General features: G+C 39.5%; 1 protein-coding gene across 1 annotated transcript in view; it reads left to right on the forward strand.

Moving 5' to 3' along the window:
- LOC138982108 (twist-related protein 1-like) overlaps positions 1-17684 on the forward strand; it is a 20375-nt gene extending 2691 nt beyond the window's left edge. Inside the window, exons 2-3 of the mRNA XM_070355331.1 lie at positions 505-928; positions 7974-17684. Of these exons, the coding sequence (XP_070211432.1) occupies positions 617-928; positions 7974-8468 (807 nt within the window). The 5' untranslated portion in view covers positions 505-616 and the 3' untranslated portion in view covers positions 8469-17684. The remainder of the gene's footprint in view (positions 1-504; positions 929-7973) is intronic.
- Positions 17685-22969: the final 5285 nt, after the last annotated feature.

The following is a 22969-nucleotide window of genomic DNA, read 5'->3' on the forward strand; positions in this document are numbered from 1 at the left end:
GCATTTTTGGACAATATTTTTACTTTTCGTATACTATTAAATATTATTCATATAAAATTAATATTTATATTATTATAATTATATTCACATATGATTGATATAGTATTACATTAAAATGTCAATCAGTGTCACGTCCTGACCTACGTTATGAAGTGAAACGTTTCTCCGTTGTGTCATCTTGTGTGTCGCCTACGAAAAACAGCGCATAAACAAAGACATGCTATCAAAGACAAAATCAATTTAACATAAAGGAGTTTTAGTATTGTGAAATAATTCTCTGAGCAAACGGTTTTCTGATTAAAAGTTTACGCTACAAAAAGCACTCTAATCAAAATTTGCTTTACAATCAGTTTTAGACCAATAACTTACAGAGCTATGATATCTTTGATAGATTATTAGCACAAAAGTGAACACAAAATGTCAGCACTGTTTTTTTTTAATTTTCTTTGATTGACTTTTACCTCAAAGGGAATTAAAATGTCAACACTGTTTTCAATTTTTCAGACAGAAAGTCGTCAACCACAAGAAAATCGTCAGATCAGAATCTACACTTCACCTCCCTAAATTTCAGAGAGGATATAACCGATCCCCATAGAAAAAAACCTCCCGCAGTGTCATGATCCCAGAGCTTCAACAACCTCAACAACATCACCTTCATCATCTTCACCACCACCACAGCCACAGCCACCACAATCATCAACTACTACTACCACCGTACCATCAGCAAGGCAGCTGCCACGACCTGAAGGGCGGGATGGAGAGGGTTAGCGGGCTGGCTCACATGCAGGGGGAGGGGTGTGGTGGGATCAACCCCCACGGACTGAAGACGGAGGGAGAGAGACGAGGGGGATTGGAGGTTTACGGAGGGCCTGGAGGGACCATGTCTTCAGCCGAGAGCTTTCAGCAGCACCAGTCTCCTTGCGGCGAGGTAGGACACTTTTTGTTGTTGTTGGTTGTTGTTGTTGGTGTTTTTGATGTTGATATTTTGTTTTGTTTTTCAAAGAGTGATCTTTGTCTATATCTTTTCTATTTTGTCTCTCTAAACAACCAACAAATCCACCCTTAAAATAGGAAAGCCAATCGCTCAGAATGTTCTTCTACCGTTTCATGTTGTATGTGTCTGTTGGTGTTGTTTTTGTTGTTGGTTGTTGTTGCTGTTGTTGTTAAGGTTGTTGTTTTTTGTTTTTATTGTTGTTTTTGTAAGTATTTTTGAGGGATTTAATTTCTGAAAACACAAATGGAACTTTCAGGACTGAGATCCTGTTCTGCAAGAATGTGGTGAGGTGGGACCATTAATGTGTTTTTGTTTTGCTTGTTGTTGTTGTTGTTGTTACTTCGAAGTTTAAATTTACAGTGTTTTCATAAAATAGAGGTGCCTTCATTTTGGTCATAACATCAGTGGTGAAATGAGCACATGCACTGTATATTTATCGAACTTGGGAACGGATGATTCGATTTCTAGAAACTATTTTGTTGTTGTTTTTAGTTGCTTTTATTGATGTTGTTGGTACTGCTGGTGGTGGTGATGGTGGTGGTCGTGGTGGGGGGAGGGTAGTACATTTGAAAAGAAGGATTTCTTAGAACACCTGCAGAACTTTCAGATTCTATAGTCTTCGTGTCTTCATGATGTAGTGAGGTGGGAACATTAAATCAAATACTGTTGTTGTTGTTTTGTTTTGTTTGAAGGATTTGATATCATAAAGCACGTACAGAGCTTTTAGGAAATCCTATAGTCTCCGTGTTAGCTTGACTGTGGCTATAGATGGGACCATTAATGTTGTTGTTGTTGTTGTTGTTGTTGTTGTTGTCGGTTTGCAGGATTTGGTTTCTTAAAACTCATATAGGCAACTTTTAGCGGAACTCAATTTTCTTAGCGGCGAGTTGGGACAGTCCTTGTTTCTGAGTAGTTGTGCAGAATTTGATCCTTTTTAAACACAGACAGACAGACAGACAGTCAGACAGTCAAACGCTTGAATGAAAGAATTCAAAATGTCGCGCAAGTTGTGTATCGTACTGTCGCGCTTGTATAGTCGCGCTTTGGTTATCAGTACCACCCTTAAATTAAACCAGTGTAAACATTCAGAATTGTGTCAGTGGCATACAACTTTATCCTAATGTGCGCTACACATGTGCACAATTTTGTGTCCTCGGTCAGTCACGCGCACAACGAAATTAGCAAGAAAACACAACTAAAGGCACTGCGGTTGAAAGTGTTTCAAATGTGTATTAGTTTTATACTTTCGTCGCACACTGAAAATAAAATACCTGAATAACGAAAACAAACCCATCCCAAAAGAACGAACGGTGTAAACCTCTCAAAGAAAAACTAGACACAAATGCAACATCTAATCAAATAATATACTAAATAATTGAAATAAGAGACAGAATAGAAAAGACAGACAAAAGAAAAGAAAAAAACCCACGTTTGGTATTGATGAAGGTTGGGGAAGGATATAGCCGAGTGTATAGTCTGTGGTACATGTAGTACATGTACCTACTTACGTAACAATACGCCATTGCTTCAAAGGCCGATAAGGTTGTCAGACACACAACGAATAGCATGCAGACTAGAAGACTGCCACTAGCCAAGAACATTATTTTCTTCAGCTCCAATGAATGAATAAAATAAATCTATCAGCCATATAATTAAAACAATAGTAAATATATCTTACTCGTGCTTTTATTATGTTCCTGTTTTCAGTTTTCCTTCTTCCCTTTTTACATTTAGTCAAGTTTTGACTAAATGTTTTAACGTAGAGGGGGAATCGAGACGAGGGTCGTGGTGTGTGTGTGTGTGTGTGTGTGTGTGTGTGTGTGTGTGTGTGTGTGTGTCTGTCTGTGCGTGTGTGTGTGTAGAGCGATTCAGACCAAACTACTGGACCGATCTTTATGACATTTTACATGAGAGTTTCTGGGAATGATATCCCCGGCTGTTTTTTTCTTTTTTTCGATAAATATCTTTGATGACGTCATATCCGGCTTTTTGTAAAAAGTTGAGGCGGCACTGTCACACCCTCATTTTTCAATCAAATTGATTGAAATTGTGGCCAAGCAATCTTCGACAAAGGCCGGACTTCGGTATTGCATTTCAGCTTGGTGGCTTAAATATTATTTTATGACTTTGGTCATTAAAAATCTGAAAATTGTAAAAAAAAAAATTTTTTTTTAAAACGATCCAAATTTACGTTCATCTTATTTTTCATCATTTTCTGATTCCAAAAACATATAAATATGTTATATTTGGATTAAAAACAAGCTCTGAAAATTAAAAATATAAAAATTATTATTAAAATAAAATTTCCGAAATCGATTTAAAAACACTTTCATCTTATTCCTTGTGGGGGTCCTGATTCCAAAAACATATAGATGTGATATGTTTGGATTAAAAAACACGCTCAGAAAGTTAAAAAGAATAGAGATAAAGAAAAGCGTGCTATCCTTCTCAGCGCAACTACTACCCCGCTCTTCTTGTCAATTTCACTGCCTTTGCATCGAGCGGTGGACTGACGATGCTACGAGTATACGCCCTTGCTGTAAAAATGCAGTGAGTTCAGTTTCATTCTGTTAGTTCGACAGCTTGACTAAATGTTATAATTTCGCCTTACGCGACTTGTTCTTTCTTATCATCTGTGTATTTTTGAATTCGTCAATAAACTATTTGATTATTCATTGCATTTAAAAATATCTTGTTTACCTTTGCTAGGCTTATACCGTTGTCATCAGTGGATGAGTGTTTGATTCGATTGACCTAGATTCATCGGAAACGCATTTTGTTGTCGAAAAAAACCCTTCAATTATTTTTATTAGCGTCGTGAGTACTGAAAATGTTGACAATACATCACCTTCAATACCCCCCCTCCCTAAAACAAAGGGGAAAAAATGTAAGAAAAGATCAAATCTAAAAACATAACTTTTATGTGAATGTCTTGTTTTGTTAAACAAAAAACAAATAACTAACCATTCTTGTTTAAAAAAAAAAGAAGAAAATATGAAATGAATTTTGGCTCAAGTTGATGTTGTAAGGAATTAATTTTAAAAAAATACAGAGAAAATGAAAAGAAACTAAAACAAAATAACAGAACAAGCACGGTGTTGAAACCAAAACGAAATATATGGTTATGACTACCCGACCTAAACTTTACCTGCCTACCCAAGCACTTATTACGTTAAAACAAAACAAAAACAAATACAAACAAACACATTACGGAGCAGGAGCGAACTGGACGCAGACTTTCTATGTAATTTGAGCGCTTTAAAAAAAACCAAACACCCACACAAAGACGCACAACGAAATTACTGACCTACCTACCCTAACTTTGTTGACAGGTTACCTTTACCATCGCTGCGTTTTTTTTGGTTATTTTTTACCGTTAGCGTAACATTCATATAAATTTACGTTATTTTTATTTTTAGAGTTTAAATTAAGTCCCTTGTACAGGTCTCCTATGCTTGATGTGCTGAGAGGAAATAACATTTAAATGAGTCTCTGTTCTTCCTTTTTAGAGCACTATTTTCTGTCTGGTTAGCAGAAGAAAAATTAAACTTAAATCGTTATGTAAATATGCAAAAGGTGGTAAAGAACGCTTTGAATTAAAAAAATGTAAATACATGTACAAAAAGCACGCACTAAAAATTAAAGACGACAACAACAACAACAACAACAACAACAACAACAACACCACCACCACCACCAACAACACCCCCAAAACACACACACACACACACACAACCAACTAACCGACCAACCAAACAAAAAACACGGTGAAAGTTATCAGTTATAATTCTAAAACCACAAAGCAGGATTTCTAAGGCCAAAATACAGACCGAATGAGTGAATCTAAAAGTGATTTGTATCCACTGGTGTGCTGGCACGTGGCGCGTTCAGGCGTGGCCAGACCTAATCGGTGACACATGCTTGCACGTGCACAACTGTAACATCTGTTTGGCATTCTGACTGACACTGCACAGTCATAGGCCCAGATATATAGGTAGCGCTTGATTGACACACACTGTGAGGGTGTGTCCTGTGTTGTTACACCCCCGGTATAGGGGTGTGTATAGGTTTCGCTCGATGTGTTTGTTTGTTTGTTTGTTTGTTTGTTTGTTTGTGTTCGCATATAGATCTCAAGAATGAACGGACCGATCGTCACCAAACTTGGTGAACAGGTTCTATACATTCCTGAGACGGTCCTTACAAAAATTGGGACCAGTCAAACACACGGTTAGGGAGTTATTGGTGGATTAAAATTATACAAGGACTTATAGAGGAACATCTTAATGGTCAAAGGGAAATAACCATTCTCACTCAGTCACTGCCACCAACTGAGAAGGTTATTTCCCTTTGACGGGGGTGTTTTTCCTACCTCGTAGGAATTTCTTGTTTATTGTTTGTTTACACTCCGACCAGTCTGTATGAAGGCGGCCCTTCATTGTGCCCGAAGTCGACTTCGCGAAGACACCGCTACATGCGACCAGCTTCGCAAAGTTTACTTCGTGTAGTCGACTTCGTTAGGCTTTCTGCTCTGATCCCCGGCCCCGTGAAAGGTATAGCTAGAGTGGTTGAAACTAATCATGATACAAATTAATGAGATCTGAGAAACAAAGGGAAGTAAGCGCTTTTAATGCATACGATAAGTGTAAAAAGTAAGTGAGAGTTATGCGGAACCAACCTCTTGGCACATGAGAGGATAACAAGGAGGGTCACCATGGGGGGGGGGGGGGGGTCACTGCACGTGCACGTTGAGGCCAAAAGTGCCATGCACGGTGATCCACGGTGCACGTTACGAAAAAGCTCCATGCACGGTGCACGCCGGACCTCTGTGCACAGTGCACGCTACGAGAATTTCCCCATTCCCATGCACGTTACGTCCAAAAAGCCCATTCCCGGTGCACGTGGTAAAGCATCGCCCCCCTCAACAAGCATTGAAATGAACAAGCTACTTTCAAAATGATAAATATTACTTATGACATTTATTGGCCTAGATGCATCTAGCGATTGACACACATTGTGTGGGTGGGATCTATGTTAATTGTTTATTGTTTGTTTACACCCCGTTCGGTGTTCAACGCTTTGGTCAAGATGTCGATTTTTGTTGTGCGACCAAGTGGAGGCCGGATGGTCTTTCGCCATGTTATATCAAATGCTGAGTAAATCAGAGATGGTGAGCCCGAAACTTCTTTCCGTGCCTTTATAAATAAATAAATAAATAGATAAATAAATAAATGAAGAATTAAATACGTAAGTAAATGAATGAATACATGAATAATTACATGAATGCATACACGAATAAATAAATAAATGAATGAATGATTAGATTAATTATAAGATGAATGATTATATACATTAAAAAGTAATACAGAAATGAAAAGATAATGAATGTAAAATCAGTGAACACACTCCTCGTTCTCTCCGTCCTAAAGCTTGCAGTTTTTAAGGGAAACATCAACATTTGCCGTCGTCATTAAATTAGACATAGAAGACCAAGAGAGAGAGAGTGAGAGAGAGAGAGAGAGAGAGAGAGAGAGAGAGAGAGAGAGAGAAAGAGAGAGAGAGAGAGAGAGAGAGAGAGAGAGAGAGAGAGAGAGAGAGAGAGAGAGAGAGAGAGAGAGAGAGAGACACACACACACACACACACACACACAGACAGAGTAACAAAAAGACGCAGAGAGAGAACGAATTAGTAAAAGAAAGAAAAAAATAACCGGAGAAATAGTTCGAGCGAAAGGTGAAGGTTGGGAAAAAAGACAAAAAAGACAGAGCATAAAACAAGACAGAAAGGGATACACGTAGACTTAATTCCTGACGCGAATCGCTTTCAACAGACAAACATACACAGACAGCACGTGCGCATTCTCTTGCTGCATCGCCGGCGCATCAACTTGCCTCGCAACATACTTCTCGGGCCCTCGTGCGCTTTCGAGAGTTCGGCGTGCGAGATTTGGTGTGTGCACTTCATCTCCTTTCATGATACATGTGTATATACATGTATATATCGTCCTTGCAAACGTCATGGCGGGTTAGGGTGCCCTGACGTCACGAATTCCTCGGACCGTGGGCTTTTTGTTGTTTTGCTTTTTGTGCCGCCAGAGTTGATGTCTTGCCAGTTCCTCCTTTGTTGCTGTGTTTGTGTCTTTACATTTTTGTTTTAGGCTTTGTTGATGACTCTTTAGGCCCAAAAAAAGTCTGTTTACGGTAACATAGGCCAAAAAAATAGGATCGGTAGGTCGGGAAATTTTCTTTTTCAAAAATAACATTTTTAAGTTATTTTGCCAAAAAACAAAGACTTTTTAATTTTTTTTTAATAATTTTTTTTCCCCACTAAATGCCAAAAAAAGTCTAGGGTCGCGCGAAAAAATAGGGTCGGTCGGGATACTGTAAACTGACTAATTTTTTTTGGCCTTAACTCTGTTTCTTTGTTTATACGGCTTTTCATGTCTGTTTCTATGTTTATGTCTTTCGTCTTGGAGGGCGGTTTTCCTACGTTTATGTCTCTAATTCATTTGTGATCATGTTTGTCTCAGACTCTTTTCGTATGCAATTGTCTTTTTCTTACTTCATGTCTACTTGTCTTCTACTTGTCTTGTTTTATACTGTGTCGCGACATTGTCTTGGCCATTCTTGAAAGGCGTCTAGGTCTTCGATCATTATGATGACCCTGCCCTTTTCTTCCTTTAGCCTGTGTATAGGTTTGTTAAGTAACAAAAACAGCAAACGAACGAATATATGTCTAAGTTTTACTCGGCATTGAGTCCTACAACTATACCCCGCACGTAGAGAAACAGAAACAAATTCACAGAAAATCTCATTGGTGTAAACAGTGTTTTATTCAATTGATACAATACACGATAGGCCCTTTTAATATCATAATCATTTAGGATCACAATAAATATATCTAGGACCAATAACAAGATATACGCTTATAAAAAAAGCAAATTTCATTGAAGAAATTAAAACTGTAACTTTTCTTTTGCAGGACTACGCATCAGAGTCAGAAGACGGAGGCGACAGGGACTGTGACAGCGCAGCCAGCAACAGCAGCAGCGGAGGGGGTGGAGGAGGTGTCGGAGGAAGCGGAAGCAGAGGTTTCCCCAACGGTCGAAAGCGAAGCTCCAAAGACTCGGACGGCGGAAGCGGCGGCAAAAAAGCGCGGCGAAAACCCCAAAGCCTGGAAGACCTGCAGACCCAGCGTGTGATGGCCAACGTCAGGGAGCGGCAGAGAACGGAGTCTCTCAACGATGCCTTCTCCCAGCTGCGGAAGATCATCCCCACGCTGCCCTCGGACAAGCTGAGTAAGATTCAGACCCTCAAGCTTGCTACGCGCTACATTGACTTTCTCTACCAGGTGCTCCGCTCGGACGACTTCGACATGAAGCTGCCCGGGAGCTGCTCCTACATGGCCCATGAGCGACTCTCCTACGCCTTCTCCGTGTGGAGAATGGAAGGAGCCTGGCAGATGCACGGCCACTGACGCGTTTTTTGTTTTAGGTTAAGACTTACTCCCAAGGAGGATAAAATAGCATTTATCCACCCATTCAGGTCAAAACAACGACGAAAGAGGAGCCACATATCCGAAACAGATAAAGAAGCTTCTGCTGCTACTGAGTGTTGAACGCAGTGTGTACTGTGACAAGAAAAAGGATAGATCAGATCGTCTCGAGTTCTTCTGGAAGCCTTGATAATTGTGTTTATTCACAGGTGAGGATCACATTTGTGTGTGGTTTTCTTTTCCAGCGCGTGTAATACAAAAAGATGGCAGGGCATTGTCAGTTCGTCTTGACGATGATTCGTGCTCCACCGAGTTATCAACTGAGACTGAACCAGTTACTGATACATGTCTGTAAAAAGGTGGGCAGCATGTGGAAGTCTTAGTGCGTGTACGGCAGGAAGAGAATCGACAGTTCGCCCTGACGATCATATGAGCACCACTGGCTGATCTCCGGCCGGGGAACCTTGTCTTATTCGTGAAAAGTTGCACGTGGTTGTCCTTTTGAGTGCTCGTAGGGAAAGACGACTAGGTATTGTCCGTTTTTGTCATTCGAGTTCCACTGGATGATCTCCTTGGAACCTTGTCGTATTCGTGAAAAGGCGAAGATCACATGTGCACGTAGTAAAGAGTTGCTAACACTTTTGAACGAAAGGCCTCATATGATGCAAACATAGCGAACCAGGACTTTAATCCTGTGAAGAACCGTGTGTGCTTCATTTACCACTTATAGTCTGACTATGTGGCTAATTGCGACCAGTGGTTCGTGCATGCAGGTCAATGATTGCAGGTCGCCTGAAGTCCAAGAAAAGACGACACGAAAAATGTTGTCGTCGTGTTCAGGCCTTTGCAGTATTTGCAGTATTATAGCCGAATCGGTTAAAGGTACGTTAAAAACAAATTTGCAGTATTTGCATCGGAACTCTTGCAGGTGTATGATCTCATGCAGCTATACAGCCATCGTAAGCCTGCATTCTGTACATGCTGAAAATGTAGTTCAGCGTCGTTATACACACTGAACGATTTCTCACAGAACGTGTTGCCTGAAGAGAGATCGGTTAGGCCAGCGAAGCAAACATTGTCGAGGAGATGACTGCAGTTTGCTTTCAGAAAAAAACCATGCTATTTAGACTGTTCCTGACTTTTCAGAACGAGCTGTGACATTAGCAGTGTCTGGAAGTGAGATGCTCCTTCCCTCGTATGTGAATGTATGTTTACGCGCGCCTCTCGCTAAAGCGTCGTACAGAAGAGCCTCAGTGCTCGAGGGGAAGACGACACTTTTGCAGACACTGCCAGAATCTCCCCCATTGACAAAACACTCAGTTGCAGTCAGTTGTGCAAAGTGCTCGCCAGAAAACGATGTGCATTGTGAAGAAGCCTAAGAAACTCCATTGACTTTGACATTATGGATGTTCAGTAGGGAAGAGAAAACACAAAGGATGCTGAGCTTTGAAGGGGCGATAACTAGAAAAAAAATCCCGCATGAACATACCGTAGGGAACAAGAGTTCTGCAGAATGTGTCTTTCTGACCGAGGAGTGTGAATATCTTTTCCATTTTTGTGTGTGAAGATATGCTGTTGAGGAGTTCATGTTTATGTTTTGGGTGATAGGAGAGAGATAAAGACTCCAGAGGGGTGGGGAAAGGTTTGGGCATAGGGGTTATTGGAATGACTCTTTGCTGAACAGTTCCAGGAGACCTTGATTATGGGTGCTTGTGAAAGATAAACGACATTACTTGTGTGGTGTGGAGTGTGCGTTCAATCACCGTAGACATTTTGCACGTACCTGAGTGTGTTGTACAGAGAAGATATATTATATGTTTGCAAAAAGCACCACATTTTGGTTTTGATTACTTTGTTTCACAAAATCAAAACATGTTGTCTTTAAATGCCAAGTGTATGTATGCTGACCTTTTTCGCTCGATATGGTGCTATTTCTACCGTCTCAGAGAACACGAAAACTCCATTATTTTATTCTGAGCTGATGAATTTCTATGCATGATCATATGAGAACGCAACTGATGACTAACATTATACTGTGTGAATAATTTTACATTATCTTGTCACAATTTGGTGAGCTAAATGTGTGAAAAACGTGCGGTTGATATTGATTTTGAAAGCGGGTGCTATTATTGCGCTGTGTAGACTGCGCTCCGACCTTAATATTTCTCGCAAATCGATCCCAGATGGTGCTAAATTTGTTTTGTCTGGTTTTTGTTTGGTTGCACTATTTTGTTTGCGTGGTCTTGCTTATACGATTAATGATATGCATTGTATTAAATCAAGGTTTTGGCGGTGATAATTTAGTTTAAAAACGCACGGATAAAAAAAAAGTGACGACCACAGACTGCCTTTTCTTTTAAATATGTAGCTTGAGGATTAACAGATAGATCGTACTTACATTTCGTTTCTGAAAGAAAAAAAGTATGCTCTCTTTGTAAACCACCAAGCAAGTTTGCTCAGATGTATTTCGAACCAGGTAAGACTGCATACATGCAAGCACTCCTTCCAATCACAATTTAATCAACCAACACTTAAAGGGATACTGACAGACGTTCAAAGGTCACAGTCAGGTAAAGGAACTCCTCACAAAATCTCTGTACAACTTTGAAATTATCAAGGCTTTTAAAAAAACCGGCCAGGTGCTAGCGTTGCTCCTCTTCTGAGTACCCTTCACTTTTACTCCAGGACCATTCCCTTTTTGCTGCTTCAGTTTCTGTCTGGAACCGTCAGTGAGGGAAGTAGGGGAATGAAGTGGGGCTGAGGAGTTTTTGATGGGAGGGCGCGGATGGGAGTGTAAGTGGTTTCTTCGGGACGTTTGGGGCTAGCCAGGACTTCGACTTGGACTGCGACAGCTGAAATGTTACTCACACAAGATTTCAAGAATTTATTCTAAAGTTTTGACCCAAAGGGATAAGGGAAACCAGGTTATCAAAAATAACAAAAAAGAAAGCATACATACCAAACACAATTACATTAAAGACGATGAATTTCAATCACAACTATTGAGAATCATCTGACGCAAAGCTTGGGGTGCATAATGTGAAAGCTTCTATATTTTTACTGAGCCAGGGTTGACGACACCCGAAGACCGGAACAAACGCATGGAAAGGTATAACTATTTCCCTATTTGCTTTTTGAACACTCTTATAGCTGTCAATAATCATGTTAAGCTGCAGAATAAACTGAGTACAAAAGGATTATAGAACCAAGTTTGATTTCCTACAAAATAGTTTGAAAATGTCTCTCCAGTGCCAAGGTAGAGCCAGAGTTCTTTGAACCACGACTTAATGTTATACCTGTGGACTGATAGGAGGAGACATTCATAGTTAATTAACTGTTCTGAACTTGAGTAGGTTCCAAGGTAAATCTAACTTCTAATACCCGAGAGATCGCCTCTTTCACACGGTACTAACCATAAATATTGACGCCGAAATACACACGGCTGACACTGTCTTCGATCAATTGGACCACATGACCAGTTCTAAGTCATATTGTTAAAAAACGCTGGGAGTCCAATCTGTTAACATATTCAAAAGTCAAAAAGTTTACGTTCTGTTCCGCATTATTCTGACTTTTCAGCAAGATTCTTGTCTGGGTCATCTCTACATGGGAGAGATAAGTTCTTTTCCCAAGACCGACGTAGCCCTGTATTTCCCACGTGACCAGCCGCAGGTTCTTTGTGATAAGTGGAAGTGACCTTTTCGTCGAGGCGTTTGGTGCAAGGGGAGACGTGTGACCTTTTCCTTTTTGTCCCATAGAGTCTCTTGGATTTCATAAATTGTGAGCCGCGTATCAACAAAGCGGCGCTTTTTTCACCCCATAGACTGCAAAACGCAAGTGATGCTTTCCTTGTACCCACTTATATAGCCCCTTCACGTGGGTAGATGCGTAAACAACTACAGCGGAACCCGCCTTTTAAGACACCCCCCCCCCCCCCCCCCCCCCCCGTTTGAAGCTACATCACCCCTTTTAAGACCCCAGTGTTCGTGGTCACATTTTCTGTTCATAACGTCTCGCTCGGGTACATTAACCTCCATTTTAAGACTCCCTCCTTTCTGAGAAATGACATTTTGTCAGATTCTGAACTATTCTTTCTTTTATTATTCTTTGAGAAAAAAAAAACCCATACATAATTGATTTTGAAAGTGTTTTCAAGAACAAGCGTCGATTCTGAACTGTCTGTCCATTTATTTATCTTTGCCTCTTTACAATCCTTACTGTAGGCTAATTTCAAGGCAGGCATCTTAGAAAAAGAACATGTGTACAATTCGAAGCTACAAAAGGTCACTTCCCTTCGCCTTTTAATCTGTGTGGACAACAAGTTGCTAACTGCGAAACCTGTGTCAAATAGTAGTCGGCGTTCGTTGGGAACTTAGCCGAGAGTTGTCGAGCATAACCTTCGATATTTACGACGTGAACGATAACACGAAACAAGAAACGACGATAACGCGAAACTAAACACGACAGGGAGTAAAGGAAATATTCGACGAAGAAAAAAACAATCGAACATCCACAGTTAACAGAAATGTCAAGTACACACACGAAAAACGAAGTGAAGTGGGTACGAGCGTGAACACGAGAAGAGCCACGTAGAGCCAGACAAAGAATTTATTTTCGGAGAAAAACCAATTCCGTTGCTCGGTTCTCTCCCTTCTTGCCTCCCAGGCAGTTAAGAATGCCACTGGTTTAAGTGTCGCTCGTTTTCCTTCTTAAACAGCCCCTTTAGCCCCCAGTTTCACCTCAGATATTTTCAGTGCTACAACCATGTCTCTTGCCCTGCCATCTTGGAAGTCCTTCGCTGAAAAAATAAGATAAAGGAGAGAAAAGGAAACAAAATAAGCTTCAAATCGTAATGTGAAAAAATAAGGAGCCAAAATCACTGTACAGTACAAGTAAGGAATCGAGAAGGGCAAAAAGAAAAAGGTTTTGATGGTAATTGATCTTTTTGAACTTATAAAAACGGTGCCATAGGTAAAACATACCAGTTGGCGTGTGATCATTTGATTGAGACACTGATCACCACACATACTCGTACCCATGCACAGAATTGTCACTCGCTGCCTTTATCCCTTGTAAAATACTACTTTGATTAAATACAAGTATTTTTACGTTTTCTTGGGCACATATTGCAGAACAAGCCGCAGAAGCAACTTGAGAGGGGGGGAGTCCAAGAATGGTGGCCAAATTTAACGCGATTTTCTCAGCAGCGATTTTCTCCAAGACTGATGACCTCTCCAACTCGTGAAACTGATCCATACAAACGTTGATTGCAAGCTTTAAATTTATTGTTGACGCGGCAGACTGGTCTTTTTTTCTCTCGAAAATTGCCATGTCTCAGAAATCTTCTGCAGTCATCTCGATTTTAATCCTGCAATTTACCGAGTCTTAAAAATCTTCTCTGAGCATCTCGAGTTTAATCTTACCCGTCACAACTGCAGAACTTCAGGTTTGCAGATAAGGTGCACCTTTTTGTGTGTGTTTCGAATGCAGATTCGCATGCAGTGTGTGTTCTTTTCCCTTGCGCAGCCTCATCGTTACTTAAAGGTACAATCCTTCTAGTGCAAGCTATCATGGTCACTGTCCCAGATCTTTCTAGTTTTTTGTTTGGTTTTTGGTTTTGGACAGGAGGTAGAGCATCCTTCAACATTAAACGGCCTAGCTGCTTCTGCGCAGAAATCGAAAAAATCCAGATTAGACTGCTAACGTTCCAGAATTTAGAATCATTTACCATTGGGTTTTGTTATTGTTTTTGTTTGTTTTGTTTGTTTGTTTTATAATTTTGCTTCCTGTGCAGAGGAGAAACGTTTTCTTGAATTGTTTTCGCAACTCAAAGCTATGTTAGTCTACTATTTAATACAACAACACAACTCTAACTCCCCGCAGGAAGCATGGCCAGGATTTTGAGTTTTGGTATGTGTCCAAGTTAAATGATGCTCTAATTCCATGCTCCAACAAGCATGCAAGCCTACAGAAATCCAAGCGGTGACGCACACTCTCCAAAACTGCACTTCAGATATTAAATCATGGATGACAAACAATATGCTCAAGTTAAATGATGACAAGACTGAATTTCTTCTTTTCTCTGGAGCTTCCTGTTCGACCACTTCCCTTCCAGCCTCCATCACAGTAGGTTCTAGTGGCATTTCTCTCTCTGATAGTGCTAGGAATCTTGGGTTCATCATGGACTCCCACCTCTCAATGAAACAACACACCAAAAAAGTCTGTCAGACATGTTACTTTGAGATCAGAAGAATAGGTTCCATAAGAAAATTTCTCACTGTTGATGCCACTAAAACTCTCGTTACATCCTGCATTCTGTCCAGATTAGATTACTGCAACTCCCTTCTCATAGGCTGCCCTGACTCCACTCTCCAACCCTTGCAAAAAGTACAACACTCTGCTGCACGTCTCATTTTCAGAGCACAGCATCGACAACCCTGCGCTCCTCTCATGAAAGAACTTCACTGGCTTCCTGTATCTGAACGTATTAGGTATAAAGCTGCCTGCTTCTGCTACAATATCATCTCTGAATCGGCACCTGCCTATCTTTCTGAACTGGTCTCTCTCTACACTCCCTCTCGCACCCTTCGTTCTTCTGATGATGCTCGACTTCTCTGTCAAGGTCGCTTTAAACGCAAGGCTCATGGCTTCCGCACGTTTTCGTATTATGGACCTCAGTTATGGAATTCACTCCCCTTTCAATTACGTCACTCTCCATCCATTTCATCTTTTAAGTCCAATTTGAAAACTCACTTGTTTCAACAACACTACGGATAGTTCCTTAGTATAGAGTCTGGGGATGTGAGATGTGCATGATGTGTTGTTTGAATCTGACAGTGATTGTATGATTTTTGTATACATGTATTGTTGTCCCGCGCTTTGAACTTTTGATAAGGCGCTTTATAAATGCCCGTTATTATTATTATTATTATTAAAAGGCTGGACATGTCTGTGGCAGTTATTATGATTTTTGTATGTGGGAAGGACAGCATCTTTAACGGTAGAATTCATCCCTTTCATATTTTGATTCATTAACTCCGCAAATTGACACATACACATTAATTCTTACAAAATCTAACTCAGCACAGGAATCAGTCAGCATGTGTTTTTTGGTACGCGTCCTGGTGGAGGGATGTTCTTTTTCTATGTAAAGCATTGCAAGATCTCAGACGGCGAGCCAAACTATTTTCGCGGGAAGGACTGTGCCTTTAAGCACTGCGCTTTCTCTTCTCTTACGAAGTCTCAACGTCCTTGTGGTCTGAAAAAAAGTTCATTAGAGGTCAAAGGTGACGGACCTCGTCCATCACTGGAAGAGTGAAGTACATTTATTACACTCTTCATCTGAAGTGCCTTTCAAGGGAGAGCATTGGCCAGATTTCCTGCGAAGAGCGCGTAGATGCTTGTCGCTATATCTTCCTCCTTCGCCCCTTCGGCATTTCTCACGTCTATCTCTCTCTGCTACACCCCCCCCCCTCTTTGACCTTCTCGAGCAGTTTGCTTTTTCTCCCAGCATTTAATTAGACTAGCAATACTTAAACAAAATATTCGCGAAAAAGTGTACGATTTTATTTCACTTTTTATTCCATGGTGCTTTATTTCTCTCTAGTTTAAGTTCGTGTATTGAAACTCAGTCCCGCCTTAATACCTCTTTTATTTTGATTTATGAAATTTGAATTTGCTGTTGTGAGCCCTACACCCAAAAGAGAAACATTTTATAGACACTGTCTGCAAATTAATGGCTCACCAAGCTTTGAATGCCTTTGACTCTCAGAAAAGTCAATCTAACTTCGTCTTTCGTCCTGATGTTTAATTGAAAGTTGAAGACACGTCTCAGCGCTGGCTTTTAAGTTAATCAATTTGTGCCTTCTCTATGCACATTTTGATAAGTGCGGCTAATAACAAGGAACATTTATTTTTGTGTGTGTCTTGAAATGTATGCTTTCACGTTGCTAGACAAAATCTCGCCTACACAGTTCTGTTTGTAAAACAATGTGTCTAGGCACTTTGCTATACAAAGGCATGAGGTAGTATGTACATGATATGCAACCGATTCTGATAATCAGGATCGTGCACTCACATTTTGTCATAATCTGCCCCTGACTTCGGTGCAAATTTTAACATGAAGAGCCTTCTTACTGAACAGATTTTGAAAGTCATGTGACACGGTAGCCTACGTTTACCACAGTTTCACTTATGAGTATCCGAAGTGATTTATACTACCTTGCGGGTTTTACTATAAATATAACCACAATGATTTAAAAAAAAAAAGGCTTGTGTAATTGAAATCAGTGCTCGATTACTTTACTTGCGTCCGTTTACCAATACAGTATTAACCATGCCTCACTTTCGTGGTACATGTATCTGCATGATACTCTTTTCTGTGAATGACGTCATACATTATTCTGTGTGTATCACGTGCATTTAATTATTTGTGTGTAAATTTGTATGATCTCAGACCGTCCGTGTGAAAATAAAAAGTATGGGCAAGTTTGAATGCCTTATTATTGACTGTGTTTGCAGACAATTTGGTAATTTTTGTTTTTGTGCTATATATAAACGATAACAACGATAGCGCCACATTCAGGTTTTCAGCAGTGCTGTTTTGCATATATATACAACACTGATGGTGGTCATTCATTGCCTTATTTGATTTTTTTCACCACCATGGAAAGCCATGCACCATTGCATTCTGTTTACCTTCTACTCTAGTCAGATCAAAGCAGTCACCAAAATGGAAGACAGTTTGGTTATTCAACGTGTACGTATCATTTTTTTTCGTAATGATCAGTGTTTTTCCACAGTCAAGTAAACTTGTGATTTTTTCTACGTATCTATAGTCACATATCAATGTGCAGTACCAACTTTCCCCGCGCCTACAAAAAATATCGTTGTATGATACTATGCTGACATGCGTTTGTATACTCATGTACTTAAACGTAAAATGAAAATTATCAGTATGAAAATTTATATCAGCATTATCATTCACTTTTACTTGTAAGTAGGTTACATTTCATGTGTGTTTTCTTATTTTGAAAGACTCCCTTTTGCCGACAGTGATTAGGCTCATAGAGTATGTTTTTTTGTCGTTGTTTGTTCGAAGATCAAATTATGTAGTACAAGATATTGATTGTTTGATTTCTGCATTCCACGTATGATGATATAAATGCAAATATGGAAAACAAAGTCATAAACAATGAACATTTTGTCTTCGTCTGGCTCTTGTATGTGTGTTGAAAAGTGTGTGTGTGTGTGTGTGTGTGTGTGTGTGTGTGTGTGTGTGTGTGTGTGTGTGTGTGTGTGTGTGTGTTGAAAAATATGGTATGTATGTGTGTTAAAAATTATTGTATGTATGTGTGTTGCCATTTATTGTATGACTGTACGTGTGTTGACAATATTATTATTACTAACCTTCCCTCCATGGCAGTTAAGGCGTAAGGGTCACCCAGATTGTCGGACCAAAACTGTTATTTTTTTATTCAGTCACTTGCAATCAATGAATTGGCTTGATGTTTGGTAGTTTTCTTCAAAAATCATTATATTTTCAGAAAACATCAAGTTTGAATGTCTAAATGAAATAGAACAACTGAAAGAATTATTTAGTTCGTAACAAAATGGGCAAAATAAACCTGCAAAAATGCTAATTTTAGCATTTTTCAATGCACTCTTGGAAAAAAAGTATGTGTCCAATTGAAAAATAAATTGGCACTCATATTTAAAGCATCATTACCTACATTATGTTCTAAAAGCTTTCTGTTTTGTTGGAAATTTTGCTTTTAGTAGCATTAGAAAAGAATACTATAATTCTATATATTATTATGATATATCACACAATCAAACAAATTATATTTTTTTGATTATCAGCTTTATTTTAGAACACAATATAGCCAGTCAAGTGAACATTTGATGTGCAAAGTTTCAATGGAATAGGTGAATATTTAAACAAGTTGATCATGCAGACAGTGTAGCTGCCTGTTATTTCGCGCGAACTTTCACCACATAAAACAGCAAAAAGTTCAACATCTATCAGTCTATGTCCTTTATGGGGGGGGGGGGGGGGGGGGGGGGGGGGGTCATCAAGAGATTAGAATCAAAACTATCTTCACTTGAGCTACTGTCTGATTCATCATCTGTGTCAGACTGTTCTGGGCAGTTTTTGGAATCAAATTCATCATCAGAACCGATAATTTCATTCAACAGAGGCCTTGATTAAAGGGATTTTTAATTCCCACCAACCTACTTTGACCACATATTGCAAGAAAACTATGTATGCTAGAGACAAAATGTAAACTGCACATGAAAATAGAGATATTGTTCTAGCTTTTGGCAACATCATAATTTAGTATATCTGAAAAACGATTTTTTTCCAAATTCTGGGTGACCCTTACGCCTTAACTGTAACGAATACAACAAACAGAAACACTCTACATGTATCATAAACAGCAATTCTACATGTATGCTTCTGAAACTTTCTTCTATCTGAAGTTTAAAATAAGCAGTTAGAGTTTGTCCTTGAGGCTTAATGTCAAACATATTTATGTTATATACAGTAAGATCAGGAGATGGAAAGAATGAAAAAAACGAGTCTTTCTTAATTTCGTTTGAAACCACAAAACAACAACTTTGTCACAGAAAACCTTTACTCCATCTTCATGTTTTGCTCATTAACAAAATAACATGTAGAGATAGCGGTTCCTGTTAATATATATAATGGACCTAACACATTGCAGTTGAGGGTTCGCGAAATGGCAACGCAGCAGAATGAATTCGAGTCTGTATGTTTTACGGGTGAGTTATATTATTTCGCAACAAAACACATGGCAACATAATCAACAAACAGATGAAGTGCTTATCTTCATTCTCCCTTCTCAAAAACTAATTTATTCTGATTAGTCTCTCTTTAAAACAAGCTATAATTGCACGCACTGCGAAAAAGATACGAAGACTGTTGAACGTATCTGATTTTGTTCGCGACACGTGTCTATCATTTTGATCTAAATGCGCAAGCCAGAACATGCATGGAGCGTAGGATATACAATATGTTTTATGCGCTGTGGTTTCCAAAAAACCGCTTGCGCGTCCGAATTGCTTTTACACACACACACACACACACACACACACACACACACACACACACACACACACACACACACCCACACACACACTAACATTAACACACACACACGCACACACACACACACCCACACACACATAAACACTCACAGCCACATATACACAGTCAGACAGACAGACAAACACACACACGCACACACACACACCCACACACATCCACACATAACTTGAACATAAACGCGCACACACACACACACACACACACACACACACACACGTACACACACACACACGTACACACACGCACGCACGCTTACATACACTCACACACGGGCTCGCATGCGCACATGTTCCCCGCGCAGGCGAAGTTTAAATAAAAAAAATTTACAACAATTTTTTTAACAAAGATAAACAAGTCAATGATGAAGAACATTTGGTTTAAACTGTTTTATTCAACGTTTGTGCATTATTTACAAAGAAACGCATATTGAGTAAACAACAACAAGCATAATGCTTATAGTGGTGTTTACAGTTTTCTAGAAAAATACATATAAATGGCGGCTATTGTACAGTTTAAATGAAAAGCAAGCAAACATGAAAAGAAAATTGAATGAAAATTGTACATCAAAACAAAAACCCATATATAATATTTATGGTATTAGCGAGTAAGAGATAGAGAGGGAGAGAGGGAGGGAGGGAGGGGAAGAGTGAGAGAGAGGGGGAAAGTGAGAGAGAGAGAGAGAGAGAGAGAGAGAGAGAGAGAGAGAGAGAGAGAGAGAGAGAGAGAGAGAGAGAGAGAGAGAGAGAGAGAGACAGAGAGAGAAAGAAAGAGAGACAGACAGAGACAGAGAGAGACAGACAGAGACAGAGAGCGACAGAGAAAAAGAGAGAGGGACAGAGAAAAAGAGAGAAAGAAAGAGAAAGAGAGACATACAGAGAGAGAGAGAGAGAGAGAGAGAGAGAGAGAGAGAGAGAGAGAGAGAGAGAGAGAGAGAGAACGTTTCTGCCAGCATTACGTGTGCACAGTGAAGTGCTTGCCTGTCAAAAGAAGTTTCTTGTTAATTCTTTTCTTCGTGATTATACATGTATTTATATGAGCTTTTTCAAAGAAAAAAGAAAGAAAGACAGAAATTAAAGAAAGAAAGAAATAAAGCAAGAAAGAAAGGAAGAAAGTAACAACGAAAGAAATATTAAGAGTGAAATTCAAAAAAGAAAAAGGAAATATAACAAGAGGTTTTACTCCTAATGTCACCAAGTTAAAATGGGATTATCAGACGTCAAGTGCAGGCTACGTCAAGGTCCATGTTATCACACGAAACGTTCTACAGCATCTTTTCTCCACACTGACGGTAAGAAAAGGAGTCTTACGAACGTACCAGGGGAATGAGCTAACTCCCCGCTGAGCGTTAAATGCAGCGGTGATCGGAAAATTAAGTTATTGCACCTTGCCCGCTTGGAAAGTGAAACATTTTTCGCTGTCCCGTTGCGTTACATCTCTCCGCCGGCCCGTCTCAAGTCGTCAGAGTCTCAAGTTATTTCATTTCAGTTTCCAAGGCGCTACCGCTTCGTCTTTCATTATAGTTTCCTGTGAGTTGGCGCTTATTTAATTTAACCGAGTTTCCAGAGCACTGCCGCTGTACTCCGCTCCTTGTGTATGTTAGTGAGTATTTTATACTGTTGTGAGGCTTGTCCAAACGAAGACAATCGTTTAGAATTCGAAAAATTACAAGAATAAGAGTAACTTGAGATGTGCACCTGTATCAGTCTCAATTAAAAAATAAAGATAAAGAGCATCAATCAACAAATCAATGATTGCAACAGTAACAAATACCCTCTTTGGTACAACCAGCAAAGAAACCAGCAAACTAGCCAACATGCAAATGAAAATCAGACAACCGGACAGGCAGACAAACAGACATACTAAAGACACTGAGACAGACAGACAGACCGACAGACAGACCGACAGACAGAAAGACAGACAGACAGACAGATTGACAGACACAAAAGCTCCCAGGGTTTTTGAATGTCACCACATCACCTCCCTTGACAACCTCTATCAAAAAAGAAAATGTGAAAGAAAAAAAAAAAAAAAAAAAAAGAAAAAAAAAGCGATTAGTAAAGAAAGAACTGAAGAATACATTCATAAATTAAAGAACTTGAAGGAAGGACAGAACGAAAGAATGTATGTCTATAACTCTATCTTGCATGTAAAAATAGCCATACTATACCCAAGGCTTCATTAATCCCTTTCCATTCCCTTTTCCTTCTTTCACTCTTGGTAATCTCAAGAAGAAGGAAGAAAAAAACGAAAGGAAGGAAGAAAGAAAAAAAGACAACAAAAAAAGAAACAAGTCGCGTAAGGCGAAATTACTACATTTAGTCAAGCTGTGGAACTCACAGAATGAAATTGAACGTAGTCCGCCGCTAGTGCAAAAGGCAGTGAAAGTGACGAGCCTGTTTGGCGCGGTAGCGGTTGCGCTGTGCTTCATAACACGCTTTACTGTACCTCTCTTCGTTTTAACTTTCTGAGCGTGTTTTTAATCCAAACATATCATATCTATATGTTTTTGGAATCAGGAACCGACAAGGAATAAGATGAAAGTGTTTTTAAATCGATTTCGGAAATTTTATTTTAATAATAATTTTTATATTTTTAATTTTCAGAGCTTGTTTTTAATCCGAATATAACATATTCATATGTTTTTGGAATCAGATAATGATGAAGAATAAGATAAACGTAAATTTGGATCGTTTTGAAATTTTTATTTTTTACAATTTTCAGATTTTTAATGACCAAAGTCATTAATTAATTTTTAAGCCACCAAGCTGAAATGCAATACCGAAGTCCGGCCTTTGTCGAAGATTGCTGGGCCAAAATTTCAATCAATTTGATTGAAAAATGAGGGTGTGACAGTGCCGCCTCAACTTTTACAAAAAGCCGGATATGACGTCATCAAAGGTATTTATCGAAAAAAAGAAAAAAACATCCGGGGATATCATTCCCAGGAACTCTCATGTCAAATTTCATAAAGATCGGTCCAGTAGTTTGGTCTGAATCGCTCTACACACACACACAGACAGACAGACAGACACACACACACACAGACACAGACACAGACATACACCACGATCCTCGTCTCGATTCCCCCTCTATGTTAAAACATTTAGTCAAAACTTGACTAAATGTAAAAAGGAAGAAAGAAAGAAAGAGAGAAAGAACCAGTCAAAGAACATTTAGAGCAAACATTGACGATTCCCATACCTTCTTTCATCCACTTTTAAAAACACCCCCTCCCCCCAACCGCCCACCCCCTCCCTTTTTTCCTTGCACCCTTGACAACCCCGCCCACTTCCAAACTTTCTCATCTTCATACAACCCCCCTCTGTTACCACCCAGTGTGTGTGCTTATAGA

This window comes from Littorina saxatilis, linkage group LG12, assembly GCF_037325665.1.
Source record: "Littorina saxatilis isolate snail1 linkage group LG12, US_GU_Lsax_2.0, whole genome shotgun sequence".
NCBI lineage: Eukaryota > Metazoa > Mollusca > Gastropoda > Littorinimorpha > Littorinidae > Littorina > Littorina saxatilis.